This window comes from Nycticebus coucang, chromosome 14 (genome assembly GCF_027406575.1).
Source record: "Nycticebus coucang isolate mNycCou1 chromosome 14, mNycCou1.pri, whole genome shotgun sequence".
In the NCBI taxonomy this organism is placed as follows: Eukaryota; Metazoa; Chordata; class Mammalia; order Primates; family Lorisidae; genus Nycticebus; species Nycticebus coucang.
In genome coordinates this window covers 93904323-93922923 of record NC_069793.1, presented here as the reverse complement: position 1 = coordinate 93922923, position 18601 = coordinate 93904323, and the positions used below count along the sequence as shown (strand labels likewise).

At 36.5% G+C, this 18601-nt stretch overlaps 1 protein-coding gene across 4 annotated transcripts in view; it reads left to right on the top strand.

The window, feature by feature from the left end:
- The first annotated feature begins 6235 nt into the window (after window positions 1-6235).
- Window positions 6236-18601, top strand: part of DCUN1D5 (defective in cullin neddylation 1 domain containing 5) — a 32382-nt gene continuing 20016 nt past the window's right edge. The window contains exons 1-4 of one of the 4 annotated variants that reach the window (XM_053562833.1): window positions 6236-6645; window positions 8756-8847; window positions 13979-14049; window positions 14447-14538. In XM_053562833.1, the coding sequence (XP_053418808.1) occupies window positions 6560-6645; window positions 8756-8847; window positions 13979-14049; window positions 14447-14538 (341 nt within the window). In that variant the 5' untranslated portion in view covers window positions 6236-6559. Of the gene's footprint in view, window positions 6646-8755; window positions 8848-13978; window positions 14050-14446; window positions 14539-18601 lie in introns of those variants that run through there. The other 3 variants (XM_053562834.1, XM_053562836.1, XM_053562835.1) reach the window with 3 other exon arrangements.

Sequence of the window (18601 nt, the reverse complement as noted above, 5' to 3'; positions counted from 1 at the left end):
CGGCACTCTACCAAGGGTGATAAAGTCAGACTCTGTCTCTTAAAAAAAAAAAAATTGGGTGGGGATAGCTCACTCCTTTAAATACCTCCTTCTTTGAACCCCTCCCTTTGAATCTACATATAGACTACTTTAAATAAATATCCTTGCTAGATGTAGTCCTTGATTTTTGTTGGGGGCACACCAAAGACCCCAGGTGATAAATACACATAAGTGTGTACCCCTCAGCAGTTTTGAGAACACTGTCACATTTATTTTCTTAGTTTTTCAGTAACACAATGCTGTGATGTCCAGTTACAGCAGGTTATTATTATATCTAAAAGACAGCAAAACTGAGTTACAACATGGATTTTCCCACATACCAATATTAAAAAGGTAAATCTTTTATATATATATATATATTTTTTTGTTTTGTTTTGTTTGCGTTTCTGTCCAGGGCTGGGTTTGAACCTGCCACCTCCGGCATATGGGGCCGGCATCCTACTCCTTTGAGCCACAGGTGCCACCCAACTAGATTCCACTTTTTGATAGGGAATGGCCAGATTCTAGAATATGTGGGCTGAGAGTTATTGTTGTGACCACCGTTGGAAAAATACAATCTATCATAGTGAATTATAAACAGAAACCAATCTTATGCTTTCCCCTATGATCCCTTTAAAGTTTCGCTGTGAACTCATTTTTCCACGCACCTTGAATAAAATCCCTTATTGTGGAAGGCTACATTTACCCTTATTTGATGCCTCTCTTAGGTTCCTATCCTAGTGACCTCAAAGTGTAGCCTCATGACTGGAATAGTAGTGATCTCTGTCACTTCAAGGCAGAACCATAAACAGTCAGCATGGGGTTTACCATGTTTTTCTTTCCCTCTTCATAGTGGAATGTTCTAGGGAATGGCTCTTCCTTCAGAGTGGGTCCCAGAATGAACCACAGTCACATTCCAGCTAACAACGACATAGCCCAGCACACTGCCTTAGGACGTGGGGTGATTGGCATGCGCTGGGTAGTTCTGCACCTCTGGTCCTTATAAAACACTGGGAGATCGCATAGGCGCCACTGAAATACCGAAATCGACAATCTGTTTTGATATCCCATTGCTACCATTCATTTAGAGTCATCTTTCTTAAGATTTTTATGTATGGAAATCTTTCACAACATTTTGACCTACAAGGTTGTTTTAAAAACAAACATTGGTGTATGGAAAGGAGAGCATTTTTATTAATATTTCTTAATATTAATTTAATATTTAATTAATATTAAATCATAGCTGTGTACATTAATGTGATCATGGGACACCATACACTGGTTTTATAAACAGTTTGACACATTTTCATCACACTGGTTAACATAGCCTTCCTGGCATTTTCTTAGTTATTGTGTTAAGACATTTATATTCTACATTTCCTAAGTTTCACATGTACCCTTGTAGATGCACCGCAGGTGTAATCCCACCAATCACCCTCCCTCTGCCCATCCTCCCCCCTCCCTCCCCTCCCTTTCCCCCTTCCCCATATTCTTAGGTTATAACTGGGTTATAGCTTTCATTTGAAAGCCATAAATTAGTTTCATAGTAGGGCTGAGTACATTGGATACTTTTTCTTCCATTCTTGAGATACTTTACTAAGAAGAATATGTTCCAGCTCCATCCATACAAACATGAAAGAGGTAAAGTCTCCATCTTTCTTTAAGGCTGCATAATATTCCATGGTGTACATATACCACAATTTATTAATCCATTCGTGGATTGATGGGCACTTGGGCTTTTTCCATGACTTAGCAATTGTGAATTGGGCTGCAATAAACATTCTGGTACAAATATATTGTTATAATGTGTTTTTTGGTCTTCTGGGTATATACCTTGTAGAGGAATTATAGGATTGAATGGCAGATCTATTTTTAGATTGGAAAGGAGAGCATTTGTATGGACTCAAGATCACAATAACATGTGACATCCCAGAAATTACTTAAGGTCTCTATTGCTTGTTATTCCGCCAGTGGAAAGTCCTATTTTAAAGAGGTGTTAAGAAGAACTAAACTATGTTCAGAATCTATAAATTAGCACATCTTAGAGCACTATTTTTGGCCACCTTGGCACAGACATACTGTTGTAAAAGATCTTTATGGCTTTGTTTTATAACCTCCAACAGCTAAGTCACTGAGTATCTTCTTTGGATCTGAAACCAGAACACACAAGTTTCTGCTTCAGGTAAATACTTCATCCTCCTTTTCCCTTTTCCTTTTCATTAGGTTTAGTAAAAAAAAAAAAAAAATTCTACTACACAAGAACCACTGTATTCTATCATAGTTTGTTTCTCCATGTTAAGTAACTTTTTGATGGAAAACCATGCCTGTGTTAGTGAGCAGTAGAAAAAATTAAAACCACATAACTAAGCATTTCTATACTGCTCATAGGTAATGAGGCTATCAATATGCCTCTTTGTGAGAGTAACTGGGATGATGAGAATGGCCTACATCACAAAGTCCCAAAGCTGCAGATGCTGGCACGGGTGTGGAGAGAAGGGAACACTTTTACCCTGCTGGGGGACTGCAAACTAGTACAACTTCTATGGAAAGAAGTATGGAGAATCCTCAAAGACTAAAAGTAGACCTTACATTTGATCCTGCGATCCCATTACTAGGTATCTCCTCAGAAGAAAAAAAAGCATTTTACCATGAGGACATTGCACTAGAATGTTCATCACACCTCAATTCACAATGGCCAAGATATGGAATCAACCCAAATGCCCATCAACTATGAATGGATTAATAAACTGTAGTGTATGTCTATCATAGAATACTCCTCAGCCATAAAAAGATGGAGAGTTTATACCTTTTATATTTACTTAGATGGAGTTGAAGAACATTCTTCTCAGTAAAGTATCACAAGAATGGAAAAGCAAACATCTAACACGCAAATGCTAGTATGAAAACAATAGATAAATAACTATACCCCTACATGAGAGAAAAACACAATTAAATATAAGAGAGGGGGAGGTGGAGGAGAGAGGGATAGGGGAGAACAGAGGGCGGTTGGTGTGCTGTTATCTAATGGGCACAATGTAAGGGTATACAGCACACTCTCTCAGTGAAGGGCTCAACTACAAGTTGAACTTTACCTAACAAATGCAAACAATGTAAGCTAATCATTTGCAAACGCCTTATTAATCTGAAATAAATAAATAAATAAATAAGACAGGACAACTGGGATGACAGCCCACTTTACAGAATGGAGGTTTGGGGGTGGCAGTAGGTACTGGCCACAAAAAAAGAGGTGGATGCATGTGACTGGTCTATATGATGCTGAACATTCCCATCCCCTTGATAGATTAAGGACCCTACTCTTTATTCAGATAGCCTACAGTTAGCCTACGTATATAGTCACACGATGCCAAATGACAGACCTATGTTCTGAAAAATGCATTGTTAGGCAATTTCACCATTGTGCAAACACAGTGTACTTATACAAACCTAGGAAATATAGCTTATTTCACAGTTAGGCTGTATGATACAGGCTATTGCTCCTAGGTTTCAAATCTGTATGTTACTATACTGAATACCGGAAGCAACTATAACAAAATGGTTAAGTATTTGTGTATGAAAACATATCTAAACATAAAACAGTTACAGTAAAAAGATATTATAATCTTAAAGGACTATTAATGTGGTCCAACATCTACTGAAATGTTACACAGCACACTACTGTATGTCCCACCCAGACTGTCAACTTCATGAATTCAGGAGTCATCTCTGCCCAGAAAAGTTCCTGGCTTAAGTGGTCAACAAATATTTGAACAGCAAACTGACTAAACATCATACATAGATCCAGCCTTCTATATATATATTTTTTTTTCCGGAGAAGTCTATAGCTGTAAGTACGCTTCTATCCCGTTATTACATTCAACTAGTGACCAGAATCTCCAGGTACGGTGGAGTCCTCTTCCTTAGGTCTAAAAGTGATTCCTTATGGTTCAATGACCTATGAACTAAGACATAATCTGTTTCCCACTCTCACTCAATATATAATGGAGGAGAAGGGATGTAATTATTACAATAGAAATTCTATTTAGAAAGGAACAGAGCTGTACAATGGCCACTGCTCTACAGCAATGCTGGTATCCTGCTAAACAGACATTATGGAATTTCCTACCCTTTGATTAGGACCTGATTGTACTCTCTGGAAGAATCTTCTTTGAATTGAGATTTTTGTTTCTGACTTTTAAGTTTTATTCCATTTCCTTAGTCCTCCTTGGGAAAAAGGCTGTTTAGCTTTTGCAGCTAATTTCTTGAAGAAACAGACTTGACTATTTCTATTTCGTCATTATAATTTGTTTTGTTTTGCATTTTGTTTAGCTTTGCACATTTTATATCAATAGTGAGGAATAATATTCATATATGAAGAGCATCCATTTTTAACTGCACAGTTAGTGAATTCTGACAAGTACATGTATCAATACCTCAATCAAGACAAATATGTCCATTATCCAAAAATTTCCCTTGTGCTTCTTTGGAGTCAGTCTTCCTCCTTATTCACTCCATCCCAAGCCCCAAGTATCACTGATATGTTATCCCTACAGATAACATTTTATGTGCTCTAGAAATTCATCATATATCCTGCTATGGATTTCCAATCGTCCCTTAAATGTTATATTGTTTGCCTGAATCAAAATTCAAATAAGAAACACATATTGAAAACAATTGATATATCCTTTAAGTCTCTTTTAATTTCCTTTTCTCTATTTGCTTCCTATTAATTTGTTGCAGAATCTGGGTCATTTATCCTATAGGTTTTCTGACAGTCTAGAGTTCGCTGATTGCATTGGATGTTTAATACCTTCCTCTGTCCTCTACTTTTTTAGATGGTAATCCTATTTAGAGACTTGATCTGATTCTGATTTGATTTTTTGGCCTCATGCATTTTTAATTAGGTTAAGGGATCTCAGGCTTTAACATTCTTTTGGTTGTAACAGAGCCTTGGACAGAATATGCAAAATAGTGAAACTTACTGGCTAACATAATAAAAAATTCCAAGGCATAGCATGAATTCTGGGCTCCTATCATAAAACCATGTTTCAGTTTTTCTATCTTTTCTGCTCAATCTTGGTCTCTTTTAAGTTTCAGCTTCATTCTCCACACCTTTTCAAATTCAAGTCTATAGGAAACAAAGTTGCTTCCTAATGGTTCAATTTTATGTCAATGGCACTCGTTGGCCTGGCTTAGGTCATGCGTCAATCCTGAACCTATTAAACACTATTCTGATTGGCCAGATTAGGGTGCCAAAGTGAAGGTAGTCTCAGTAGAACTACTGTGTTATTGAATTTAGACTTCTAGTCTTCTAGCCCCACAGTGGGTTTGAAGGTGAACTTGTTTTACATATGTCTTTCTACTTTCTATTATATATCCATCTACAATAGCCCTTACAGAAGAGGAGAGAGGGAGGGGAGGGGGTATATGGGAAAAGGGAGGGCATCTGGGGGGACCTCACCTAATGTGCATGATGCAATGGTACATTTCAAAACCATTAAGAAATGAGTATAATTGTGATGGATGTGTTACTCAGTTCAATGTAAGCATTTCACATGGTATATCGAAGCAGTACCCTGAACCCCATAAATGCACCAATGTACAAAGTTATGATTTAATAAAAAATAATTTAAAAAACAATAGCCCTTACATATAAACAATATTTCTATGAAGCAGAGGTAAAGTGTACGATGAAGCCCATTAGAACTGACCCTCAAATTCCACCTACTAGGTCAGTGGCCACCTACTGTCTCTTATCTGAGCAGTGAGCTCTGTGAAAACAAATAGTAGTTTCAGTGCGCGAGAAAATGACAAGCAGAAGTCGGAGTAGAGGAAGAAGTGGGGATAGGGGAGCGGGAGGCTGATCGCAAGCCCATGAAACATGCAGGCTCCTGGGCATGGATGCATTTAGGGGGAGAGAAGACTCCAGGAAGGTTACAGCGCAGAGCTCAGAAGGGATACTAGGTCGACCTTACTAAGTTACTTTTAACGCCAACAGCAGAGTATTAGAAGTTTCGTTTCTTGGCGGCGACACTCGGGCGGGGTGGAAGCTTCATGAGAAAGGAGGGCAGGATACCCCGGACAAGACACCGAACGGTGCCAGCGTTCCCACGACCTGCACACTTCTCCCGCGGGTCTGCGCACGGGCAGCCGGGCAGGCGGGCGCCGAGGCCCGCGGGAGCCACGCCCCTGCCGGCGACCGGCGCGGCGCTGCGTCACGTCCGGGCCCCAGCCATCCGCATCCGGGTGAGGCTGAACCCTGCTCGCTCTGGCTGGTGGAGCTGCCGCGCTGTCCGCGTTATCTCCTCCCGGTGAGACCCAACAGCAGTGTCCACCGGTCAGGAGCCACCCCTGTCCTGGGCAAAGAAAGACGAGCAGGAGACCTGGGAGCGGGCGGCGGCCGGGCTGCGCTAGTGCGGGCTGGCGCCTCTGCTCCTCCGCTTGCTGCTGTCTCTGGAAACGGGGTGCCGGCGCTGAGGGGCTTCCAGCGGACGACGACCCTCTTCCCCGGCTTCCCTGCCCACCCTGCCGGGGAGGGCAGAAGATGCCGGTGAAGAAGAAGAGAAAATCCCCTGGGGTGGCAGCAGCAGTAGCGGAAGACGGAGGCCTCAAAAAGTGTAAAATCTCCAGGTACCACCTCCCCCGACCCCTCAAGCTTTCCTCCTTCCTCCTCTGCTGAACGCTGGAGGAGGAGTCGGGCCCGGCCTCCCGGCCTCGGGCTGCAGACAGGTGAGGCCCCTGTGCTCAGGCAGTAGGTGCCGAGCCAGCACTGCGAGCCTTCGCTGCCGACTCGACCTCGTGTTCGCCTGCGTGCGCTCCGGCATACACCGAGGAACTGGGAGAGCCGCCCCACGTTTGGTTCTACGTGCGCTGGAGGGTGGGGAAACAGATGCGTGTAAAGTGCTCTTTCCCCCCATCCCCACTTCCCAACACCCTTCTTTTCCCAACCTGGAAAGGAGTACAGATCCGCTGAAGGGTTAATTCTCGAATTTCTTTGTAGAGTGTCAAGAAAGGAGCAGAGCGTGAGGAATCTTGACAACTGTCTTGGGAATGGTAGAAAGGAAAACTTATATGCTGTAATTGGCTTGTACATTTAGTATTTGGAGTGGCCTAACCCGGAAGGTCTCTGCAGAAGGCCTTTTAAATTGCCGGAGCCCTATTTTCTGGAAATATAGTGCCTCACCTGTGCCAAGTCCTTTTGTATAGCGTTGGAAAGGCCACGCATGCTTTTTGTTTTCTAGCGTCCAGAACGCTGTTAGCTCTCCGTATAAATATTAATAATTTGTACAGAGCTATTGTACTCTGTATCTTGTGAAAAAGGAGACAAGGCGACCAGGCAGAACTGTATGCTTAGGTCTTTGGCCTCATTGTAGCATGTCACGTTTTTTTGTATGCTGCAAAAAAATCATTGCAATTTTGGTGTGAGATGTGGACTTTTAAAAAACCTTAATGGATGTCTATCAGTGCTTGTCACTTTATATGACAACTTTAGATGCTACCATTAAAAGAAGACAGTAGCCTGCATTGTAAGCAGAAAATAATGGTAGAGCTCTCCTTAAAGAGAGATCCACTGCTTAAAATGCGAGGTGGGTTAGTTATCTAGCCTGCATCTTCTCTTTTGTAATTGTTTTTTTTTTTCTCCCCCTTTGTTACTGTGCTTGACAAAGAAGGCTAACAAGTATTTCTTGGGCTATTAAGAAATATGAAGGATGATACACTTATACCGCTTGGTAGCTAAGGTGATTGACATGGTTATTTTGGTAACTCACGTTTTTATAAAACATAGGCAAATTATTGGTTACTAGTTCCTTACTATACTAACTTTTGGCCTTCTTAAGTGTGTTATGTATCAAAATTATTTAAATTGAGTACATTAAAATAGCTAAGCAGTCAGATTGTTAAAACTAAGATGACACTTTGTCAGTTTAAATTTTTAAATATTGGATGCTTACTGTACATTAAATTACTTAAATGCAGACGTTCTGGCATTTCTCTAGCATTGTAGTTGTATAGTTATTTGAATTCCTTGAGAAAAGAGTCTCTGAAGTCCATTAAATCCTAGAGGCCATTTTTTAACTTCCCAGATTTTAATGATTTTATGAAAAATAATGAAAATGATTTTGTGAAAAAAACAGAATCTAAGATTAAATGACCTTGGCCATTATTTGGAACATTAATAACTTTTAGAGATTTTTGTGCCTTTTTTTCTTCTGTGGAATTTGATATACTGTTATATCCTGGGTCACCATTTATCTTTTAAAAATCTGTTTAAGTTTGGTAGATGATAAATGACTCTTACTATAGCATTTTATTTTGAAATATTAAGTATCGAAATATACTTCATAAGATTCTGTTTTCAAATATATATCTATACATAAATACAAGTTCTATACAAATCAGTAGCAGAATCACAATGAAGATTTGTACTTTCCCAGCTACCACTCCTGTGTTGAGACTGAGGCTGAACTTCTACATATAGTCTTTTAAAATGTGGGAAGTTAATTTTAGTTGATATTTTTGAATTTGGTAGTGATCGAAGTAGCATGTGGGTTTCATTAGCCAGAAATTCTTCTATATGGACTACTGTTGCAAATTGCAAATACTTAACTCCATTTTTTCCCTATAATATTACCAGTTTAAAAAAAAAACTATTGTCTGATTGAAATAGTTCATTTGAACTTAGTTTTTCACTAAGAGTTGAGACATGATAAAAATCTTAGGCATTTGTGTGTTTTCTAAGCTATTGCAGATCCCAACCCCCTGCTAGACTAATAAGTGGAGAGGAACATTTTTCAAGCAAGAAGTGCCTGGCTTGGTTTTATGAGTATGCAGGTAATGAAATTAATATAAGAAGATATCGGTCATATGCTTTAAGAAGTTTTTTGATTTATTCATTTGACAAATCATTTGTTGCAGGCCTGCTATGTGTTAGTGCTCGTGTCATGGGAGCAGGGTCAAGACTGAGGATTGTGGGTAGGATAAAAATTTGGTGCCATTTCAGACTGGTATTTCTTCAAATGTACAGGAGTGCCAAAAATGTATGTACATTATAAGAGATGTTATGTATATGTTATATATTACATTATATGTATACTTTGAACACCTCTTGTAATTGCAGAAGTCAAATGTTACTTGTAGTCATCTTTTTCTTAATCAGTACTTATTGAGTATTACAATTTTAATACAGTTTTGTCCTTTCTTAAAATGTGTCTACATTTTTTTTGGCACCCTCTGTATTCTGTATACTGTATATTTAGTGGAAGGGGAGAAACTCATTTACTATTAATAAAATTTGTAAATGGACAGATTCAGATTCATTTATTAATTTATATCCATTGGCTAAAGTAGTGTTCTGGAAAACAAAAAGTATATACTAAGACATTTTTCTGTTCAATATTCTCATTTTTGACATTTTTCTTAACTGGAAACTAACATTTTCTGGAACTTTTAGAGAGACAGAATAAAGATTTAAGTTATATACTGCACAGCACATTTACCATTTAATGATTTTTACTTAGTCATTCATTTCTTTGAGCGATGCATAAGTAAGAAAGTAAATGGACTAATATGAACACGGCAGGATAAATACTACGTTAGATAAACTCTTCATAGAAAGGATATAGAACCCAACCTTTAAAGGGGCAAGAGAAGTTTTCTGGAGGAGCTAGGGTAACCTCAGCTAAATACTGTAAGTGATTGATGATGGTAGGCCCAGAGTGAGACCGTAACCAAGGCATGAAAGTCTAAGTCAGCCAGGCACAAGGCTTGAGGCTTACTGGGCATGTAAGTGAATAAATGCAAAAGAATAATTATTTCACTTTACACTAACTTTTTCATAAACATTCATGAAATTTTTGTTTTCTTAGAATAGTTTTGTTTTTCTGGAGTAATTGATTTTAAATCTTTGCCTACCGCTTGCCTGTTTCCCCTTTACCTGCTTTGTTATTTGTTTTGTTTCGTTTTGTTTTGTTTTTTCCCTTCCTTTTATCACCATCATTCTCAAAATGTTGTTTAAAATAGAAGCGTCTATGAAGCTGTTGCCTTATATTTAGTGCATGTTAAGGTCTAAAGTGTACCCGGAACTTGAAATGCAAGTTTAGGCTGACTGTATGGAAAGTGATACTATTTTGAAAGGGGGGCAGTAACTTGACTGATGAGATTAGGTGTGTGATTCCCAAAAGTATAATTTAAAATTGTTTAGTAACAGAACAGATTTTTTTCTAGACCCCAAAAAAATGCTATTAGTGGCATCCCAAGACAACCACTAACCCAATTTAAATGAAGGGAATTCATTTTCTTACTGACCTCCATTTAAAATGTTGACTCATTATACAAAATACCAGTTTTACTGGTATGCATAAAATAAAACCAAAAGGTCACTCATTTTATTTCACTTATAAAGGTTTCCAAATACCATAAAAATAATACATTTTTTTTCATGTTTACTTGGTTTGCCTCTCCTAAGAACTTTCTAAATAGCATAAGATTCTAATTAAGCATTTATTTCCTATATTACCATTTTTTAATAGTCAATATATAATTACTTCCGGAATTGTACTAAGTATATCATTTTTTCTTCTGACCATTCTGTGCTATATTTCCATTGTATAGATGAGAAATCTGAATAGTTGGCCCAGGATTATGCAGTGACAAGTCCCAGGCTGCAAACCAGGTCATTCTGACTCTAAAGTCCATGCTTTTAACTATTGCTGTCTTATAGTGTTCATTTTTAATTTAAATACATACATAACTATACATGGCAACTCATTTTCATTTTTACAAAGAAAATATTAGTGCATTTGAAGTTAACTTATCTTCTGTCATTTGATAATAACATATTATTGGGCACTTGTTTGTGAGTCAGGCACTCTGCTGAGTGCTGGGATATAATGGTGAACAAGTCAGACTAGGTCCCTGCCCTTGGGGCATTTGTCTTCTAGTGGGGAAGACAGTAGGTAAAGAGATATAGTCAATATAATTACAGATTATGGAGGGTTATAAAGGTAATAAATATGGTGAGGTTCAGGAATAGCCAGTAAAAAGGGTCAGCTAGGCTTTCAGATTTCAGAGTGATTTGTGAAGGCCTCTCTGTGGAGACTACTTTGGGCAGAGAACTGGTCAGTGAGGAAACAGTTGTTTGTTAAATAAGCAGTAACTATTCTGTCTTAAAATAAGGATGGATGTCCTTATTAAAATGGAGGCAGTTATTGTGCCTGAGAATAGATGTAAAGTCTTCGGCACAGTACAGGGTACATAGTCAGAATGCCATAATTGTTAGTTATTATTATTAAACAGTGATAGTATTGTAGCATATTTACTGGTTGTGTGTTTTTACAGTACTGTTCCAAAATTAACAACTGGTTTTCCGAAGCTCATGTTGAAGGTGCTGTGTCACTGAGTACATTTTTTTCCCCCTGAGCATCTGTTACAGCTGGCATCGTATTAGGCTCCGCAAATATAGCTGGAGACATTTCTTATGGTTACAAAGAAATCAGGAAATAGATCGTGTTTGTTTTATTTTTTTTTAGTTTTGAAAAATCAGTAAACTTGTTACTATATATTATAGGTCATTTTTTTATAAGACTGATTATGGTTTTGCCCTTTCACAAGACCTCTCATTTTTGAGTGATATTTAAATTAACAGGGAGTTAGTAATATACTTGGCCTACAGTAAATAAAAACATGGGAAGTGAAAGAGGATTTTTAAAGTCTTAAAAAGAATCAGAAAATAAGGTTGGAATTGCATAGTCCTGTTACTGTAGTATCTAGCTGGTGCAGTGAACTAGTAGAGTGAACAAAATCATTTTTATAGTTTCTAACATGGAATGAAAACAAAAGAGTTTGTTTTGTTTTCCTAGTTGCCCAAAAGAGTTAATTGAATTTATCTCCAGCGGTTGACCCAGGGAGAATTTTTATTGGAAGGATATGTACAAAGAATCTAATTAACAACTGGGGAAAGAATATTGGTGTAGACCTCGCTTTAGACTTAGATCTGTTAATATCTGCATCACTTTGGGAAGGTCTCTTATCATTTATGGACCTTATCTGTATAAGGTCTTAAATATATATCTCTACATAAGTTGATTCTAGTCACTAATTTTAATCACTAATCAACTAATCATCCAGTTTCTAGGGGGCTATACTTTTTTTTTTTTGAGACAGTCTCACTTTGTCGCCCCTACTAGAGTGCTGTGGTGCTCCTAGCTCACAGCAACCTCAAACTCTTGGGCTCCAGTGATCTCTTGCCTCAGCCTCCCAAGTAGCTGGCAGTACAGGGGCTTACCACTACGCCCAACTATTTTTTTTTTAAGAGAAGGGGTCTCACTCATGCTCAGGCTGATCTGGAACTTGTGAACTCGGGCATTCCACCCACCTCTGCCTCCCAGAGTGCTAGGATTACACCACACTTGTCCTACAGAGATACTTTTTGATGTAATTCTTCAGCTTTCTCTTCTAATCACTAGGGGCAACTTTGAGGGCAAGTCTGCTTTCTTACTGTTTTAGAAAAATTTAGAACATATTCCTATCATAGCTTTAAAAAAAAAAAACTTTGTTTTCTTCCCTTAAATTTTTTTATCTGCTTTTTTCTTCCAACCATATACTTGTATAAAGATAGATATTCAGCTATTTTTTTAACACTTCATTGTATATAGATGCTTTTTAAATTGTAAAATTGACCCATTCTCATTAAAACAGTTCTACAAATATATAATATTAGGAAGTGAAAGTCTTCTACAGTTATCACACTATTTACCTTTTAACACTGCAGTGCTTGGTTAGTACTTATTTATATTTCATGGCATTTACTTGACACAAAAAAATTAAAAGAGGGTTTTGGTTTCAGACCATGTATCTCATCTCAGGCAGCAAGAATGTATGGACCACATACTGGATGGCTTCATTCTTTTATTAAGAAAAACTGCAGGACATTGGTGCTGTGTTGTGATTGTAACCTAAAGGTGGTACTTTAAAAGCCACCTTGGTTTTATCTGTGATTCTAAAGCAGAGAGATGTGTTTGGTCCTGAAAAGAAAAGACAGAGAAATCTTGGCTACTTTAAACATATTTCAAGACTGTATTTTCAAAAGCCCATAGTAATAAACATGTTTGTGTCATGTATAGTTATAAAATTTGTTTTAGTCTTATCCAGTCACAAATGAGACCTAGTGATTATGTAATTACTATATTTTGGGAGTCTGATAACATAAAAAAAAGGGAGAGTTGATATATTGATTTATATTGAATGTTTCTAAGGGAATAAAATAAGGAACAAGTTAAGTACCAGTAATTAATTTTGGACAAATGATAGACATAAATTATGAGATTAAACTTTTGTTTCTACATTAAGGTGAGATAACTAATGCCTTGCTGTCTATTTTAGAACCAAGATGATCAGGAAAATAGCTCTTTCTGGAAATGGAATGTAGCAATTTTCATAAGTTGTTTTTATAATATACATATCTTTTTCAAGAATTAAATTACATTTGAGTATATTTCAAAAGGGTAATGAATGATCTTCTGTACTAATAAGTAAACATACTCTCTTTGTGATTACTGTATTGAACTGTGCACTGGTTCTGACACATTCTATGTTTCAGATAAAAAGCTCCAGCCTTCTTATGTTTCTTTATATTCCAGCATTGCCAAAAATTTTATTCAGAGTAGGTTATTAGTAAATAATCTTTTTAATGGCTAGGTTCAGGCTTTTATATAAACTAGTGATTTATATCAATGGAGTTTTTATTGCTATATTTCCTTTATTTCATATTGTAATGTGGTGTTCAAGGAATACTGGAGAAATTTAAAATCTTGTAGCAGTTATTTATACTTTATCAAAGCTGTGCCGAAATTTAATTGTTTACAAATACTATGTGTATTCATAGATGCATTTAACAGAATGGCTGTGTTTCATGTCAATCTTAAATTATAACAATAAAATGTATACGTTGTTTTTGTCTTTGAAGGTCCTGATGAAGTGGTAGGGCCAGAAGGAATGGAAAAATTTTGTGAAGACATTGGTGTTGAACCTGAAAATGTATGTTCTATTTCTAAGTAGATTGGATTATAAGTGGGGTATAGCATATTCATAAATTTCTAAAAATAAAGACACTAATCTTGTGTGAAGATTTTGTTTCTTCATTTTTAATATTGTAAATTTGCACTTAGGGTATTTTTAATCAGTGTAAGTTGGGCAAGTATTCCTTCTTGATACAAATGTTGTTTGTAATAGAGTTTCTACCTTCAGAAACTATTAGAACCTTTTACTTTTAAGAAGTTGGCACATTTCAATTTCTTTATAGTTAATAATTCCAACTACTCTTTAATCATTGAAAGTTGAAAATAGTTGTATAAAAATGCTCTCCATGATAAATAAAGACATGATTATCTCTATGCTGACTTTTCCCCTATCCTTTATGTTCTGTTCTTTCCAGATTATTATGTTAGTTTTAGCGTGGAAATTGGAGGCTGAAAGCATGGGATTTTTTACCAAGGAAGAATGGTTAAAGGGAATGACTTCATTACAGTAAGAAATTTTTTTAAAAAACAAATTTGATGGCCTATTTGAAGATCTTAATTGATATTTTGTGCTTCATAATTTTCAGGAGTAAGGTTTCACCTTAAAGTAATCATCTGTTTGATTCATTTTGGGAATTGAAAAAGTTATATTATGGTCTTGGCAAATAAATAGCCCATGTTTTATATTTTCTAAGAGAGAACCTTAGTACAGTCCTATTAAAATACATTGAGTCTCTTGGTAAGTGAATTAGAAGTCATGATCAAAGCATGTATATTTGCAGGTCGTTTGAGTATTCCCTCTCTGAATACAGAATCCTACTATTGAAGGAGTTTGTTTATTAGGCAGTTTTAAGGTCTCAAGCTTCCTGTCTTCCCTCTTCAGTTTTATACTTGATTTAAAAAATTGGAAGGTAGAATTATTTGACACTTTTTTGATGTCTTTTTTGTCAAAAGAATCTCATAAAGAACAAAAGTAGAAGTGTTATTCTGCTGTCATGCAGTCTTTAGCCATTTTATAGTTGTGTACGTTCACTTTAGGATCCTACCTTTGAACATTCAAAGGTATGGAATTGCCCCTTTATAAAAATAATATTTTCTCAGAATAAAATTGTGCTTAATTTTAGAATCAATTACTAATTATATGTTAGTTTTATATTATCATGTTCCTAATGTTCATACAGGATGTTACTAGTCAACATGCTAAAATAGAGGAAGCATTAATTTATAATATTTTTGAGGCAAAAAGGGGAGTTTTATTAGCCATGTGGTTTTCTGTTGTCATTATGCTTTTATTAACACACTTGACTATGCCTGTCCTTAGATTATTAATTTGTTATATTAAATTATTAAATTATTAATTTGTTCATATGGTACTTAAAGTACCTAATGCTTTGTCATTCTCTTTTTAACCAGTATTAGCATATAGAGAGTTTATGTATTTTTTTCTTGGGTAAATACTTTGGCTCATATGAAGCAAATCATAATTTCAATGACTGAACATAAAGTCAACCCTCTCACCTTCATTATTTATAGTGGAGGAGTCTGAGTCTCAGAGAGGTTAAGAAAATATTTGGAAAAGTTTACACAGTTTCTTAGGCAGAGTTAGGACTTAGAATTTAAATTAGTCTACCTTATTAAACTTCCTATCATTTTGTTCCATGTATAAATCAATATCTTTATGAAGTAGAGGATCATTATTAACTAGTTGGTTACTTATAGAGAAGGGTTCTCACTTCATTGCTGAGGCTGGAGTGAAGTGGTGTGATCACACAGCTCACCGCATCCTTGAACTTTGTGATCTCCGTCCTCAGCCTCCTGAGTAGCTGGGATGACAGTTGCATGCCACTATGCCAGCCTACATGTTATTTTAGATCGTAGTATTTGTTTCAGCTCAGGCTGAATTCTGTCATATATCTAGGTTTTATAATGTGCCCAGTTAAATACTGACTGTGAAATTTTCCAAGCTGTTTCCTGTCATTTAACTAGCTTTTAGAGAAAGATTAAATGAAATGTATTAAAAAATGCAAAGCATACAGTTTTTATACAGCTCTGTTTTATTAAACTTTACATTGTACCGTGGCTTATTGATTATCAGAAATTTTTTTGGCACTGAGTGCTCTTCGTATCCCTCCTCCTACTACTACTTTCTGTATACTGATTTTTGGAGTATCACATCTAACAAATGGTTGTATATTTTTAAACCAGAATGTTTCTTATGTTTTTGCATAAGTTGATAACCTGTAAAAAAGCCTTTGTATAACAAAAATACACAAGCACAGAATTTTTAAATTTTTTTTCAGGAGTAAATTTATGCTCTTTACTCCTGAATGATTAGCATCATACAGTCTTGGGTATAAGAATAGGCATCGACTAGCCCATGAGCGCACTTGTTATTAGCACACCTTCCCTTATAGGAAGGTCACAGCCCATACAAAATGAAGCAGTTATTCAGCAGTTACAATTGCCCAGAACTTTCTCTTTCACTCATTTCTTATCCCTTGCCCATCTGCCTTAGAACAATATAAGGCATACTTATTTCCAAAACGGTTGTATTAGTTTACAGTCCTACCAACAGAACTTTGAAGCTACTCAGATAAGCACGTATTTTTGGCTTGGAAAATAGTTGTTTTTTCTTGTGGTTTAAATTGCTATGCGAAGTATAAAGTATCTTCCTTCAATAGATTAAGTCTTGTTACTCCTTAATCTTCTTGTAAAAAAACTTGCTGTGTAGAAAACAGGTTGAAATTTGAACCAAGAGAGACAAAGAATCTCTTGTCTTAATTTTTGAAGTTTAATAGTTGTTTGATATACTTGGTATTATATATTAAATATAATCTTACAATATAAACCTTTACAGGCTCAATTCCCTTTATATATTTTTAGAATTGAATTTAACCTGGGCATCTCATGGTCTCTAAATCATCTTAAAATAGTTGTCAGTTGTTTCAATTAATTTTAACCCATACTTCTATTTTAATAGAGCCATGTTAAAAAGTAGAAGCAATCTGGTAGTTAAAACATATATTATAGTTAAGATTAGTGGGCTGTAAGAATTGGGATTCATTGTAATTCATATTGTGCAATGCTTTATAGTCTCCAGAATGCATTTTTAACATTCATTTGTTTTAAGACTGGGGTGTCCAATCTTTGAGCTCTAGTCTGCATGCTGGTACTGTGAGGACTTTTTTGCTTATCTGTGATGTCAGCTATCAGAAGAAGTATGCAGCAAACTTTTTTTTGCTAATCACCTTTCTTTGGTATTTATGTATTTAATATGTGGCCCAAGACAACTTCAATGTGCAGCAGAGAAAACAGACCCTATAAGGTGTCTGTTCATGTAGATAATTGGCTTTCCTTTTTGTGTGAAAAATTTGTTGTTATGAATTTGCATATAACTAGACTAGATTGGCTTTTTTGTAATTTTCAGGGGATGAAATTGCCACAGGCTTTAGATATTTTGCTTTATATTGTTTCCATCTTTAATAATAGTCAAATTGCCCTGAAAATCAACTTTAACTTTGTAGATATTAAACACCTATCTAATGTAAGGTACTGTGCCGCTTACTGATGGTCACAGTGAGGCACAAGGCACAGCTCTCACCTTTTAGTTAACATTCTATAGAGATTGGAAGACATCGTAATATTATAACCATAAACCCAGGTACAACATGATAAATGCTAATACACAAAGAAAATTGCCAGAATAGCTTTAGAATTCCAGATGGTTGGGGTAATGGCTAGCTACATGGTGGAGAGTTTTAACTAACATTGAAAGAGTTCAAATCAGGGCAGCACCTGTGGCTCAAAGGAGTAGGGCACCGGCCCCATATGCCAGAGGTGGGTTCAAACCCAGCCCTGGCCAAAAACTGCAAAAAAAAAAAAAGAGTTCAAACCATATGTTACAGATACTCGGAAACCAGAATTTTTTTTTTCTTTTTGATTCATATAATGGTATATATGATTAGGCTACATGATTTGCATTTGTTAGGTAAAGTCCAAGTTGTAGGAGACCTCCTTCACCCCAGAGGTGCGCCGTGTATCTCGACAGTGAACCTGATAGGGAGAGCTTACCAAACCCCTTTCCCCTTCTTAAATCTAGTTGTGTTGGGTTTTTTTTTTTTTTTCTTGCGTGGTCTGGCAGTTCTCTACAAGTTTCATATAGTATTGACTACATTGGATGCTTGCTTTTCCATTCTTGTGATACTTTACTTAGGAGGGTGTTCTCCAAATCCTTCCAGGTAAATGCAGAAGATCTAAAGTCTATCTTTATGGCTGAATAGTATTCCATGGTATACATATACCACAGTTGATTAATCCATTCCTGGGTTAATGAGCACTTGGGTTGGCAATTGTGAATTGAGGTGCTGTATACATTCTAATGCAACTGTTCTTATGGTAAAATGCTTTTTTTTCTTCTGGGTAGAAAGAATATTGTGGGATCAAATGGAAGGTCCACTTTTAGCTCTTTGAGGATTCTTCATACTTATTTCCAAAACGGTTGTATTAGTTTACAGTCCTACCAACAGTGTGTGAGTGTTCTCTTCTCTCTGCAGCTTTAGAACTTCATGATG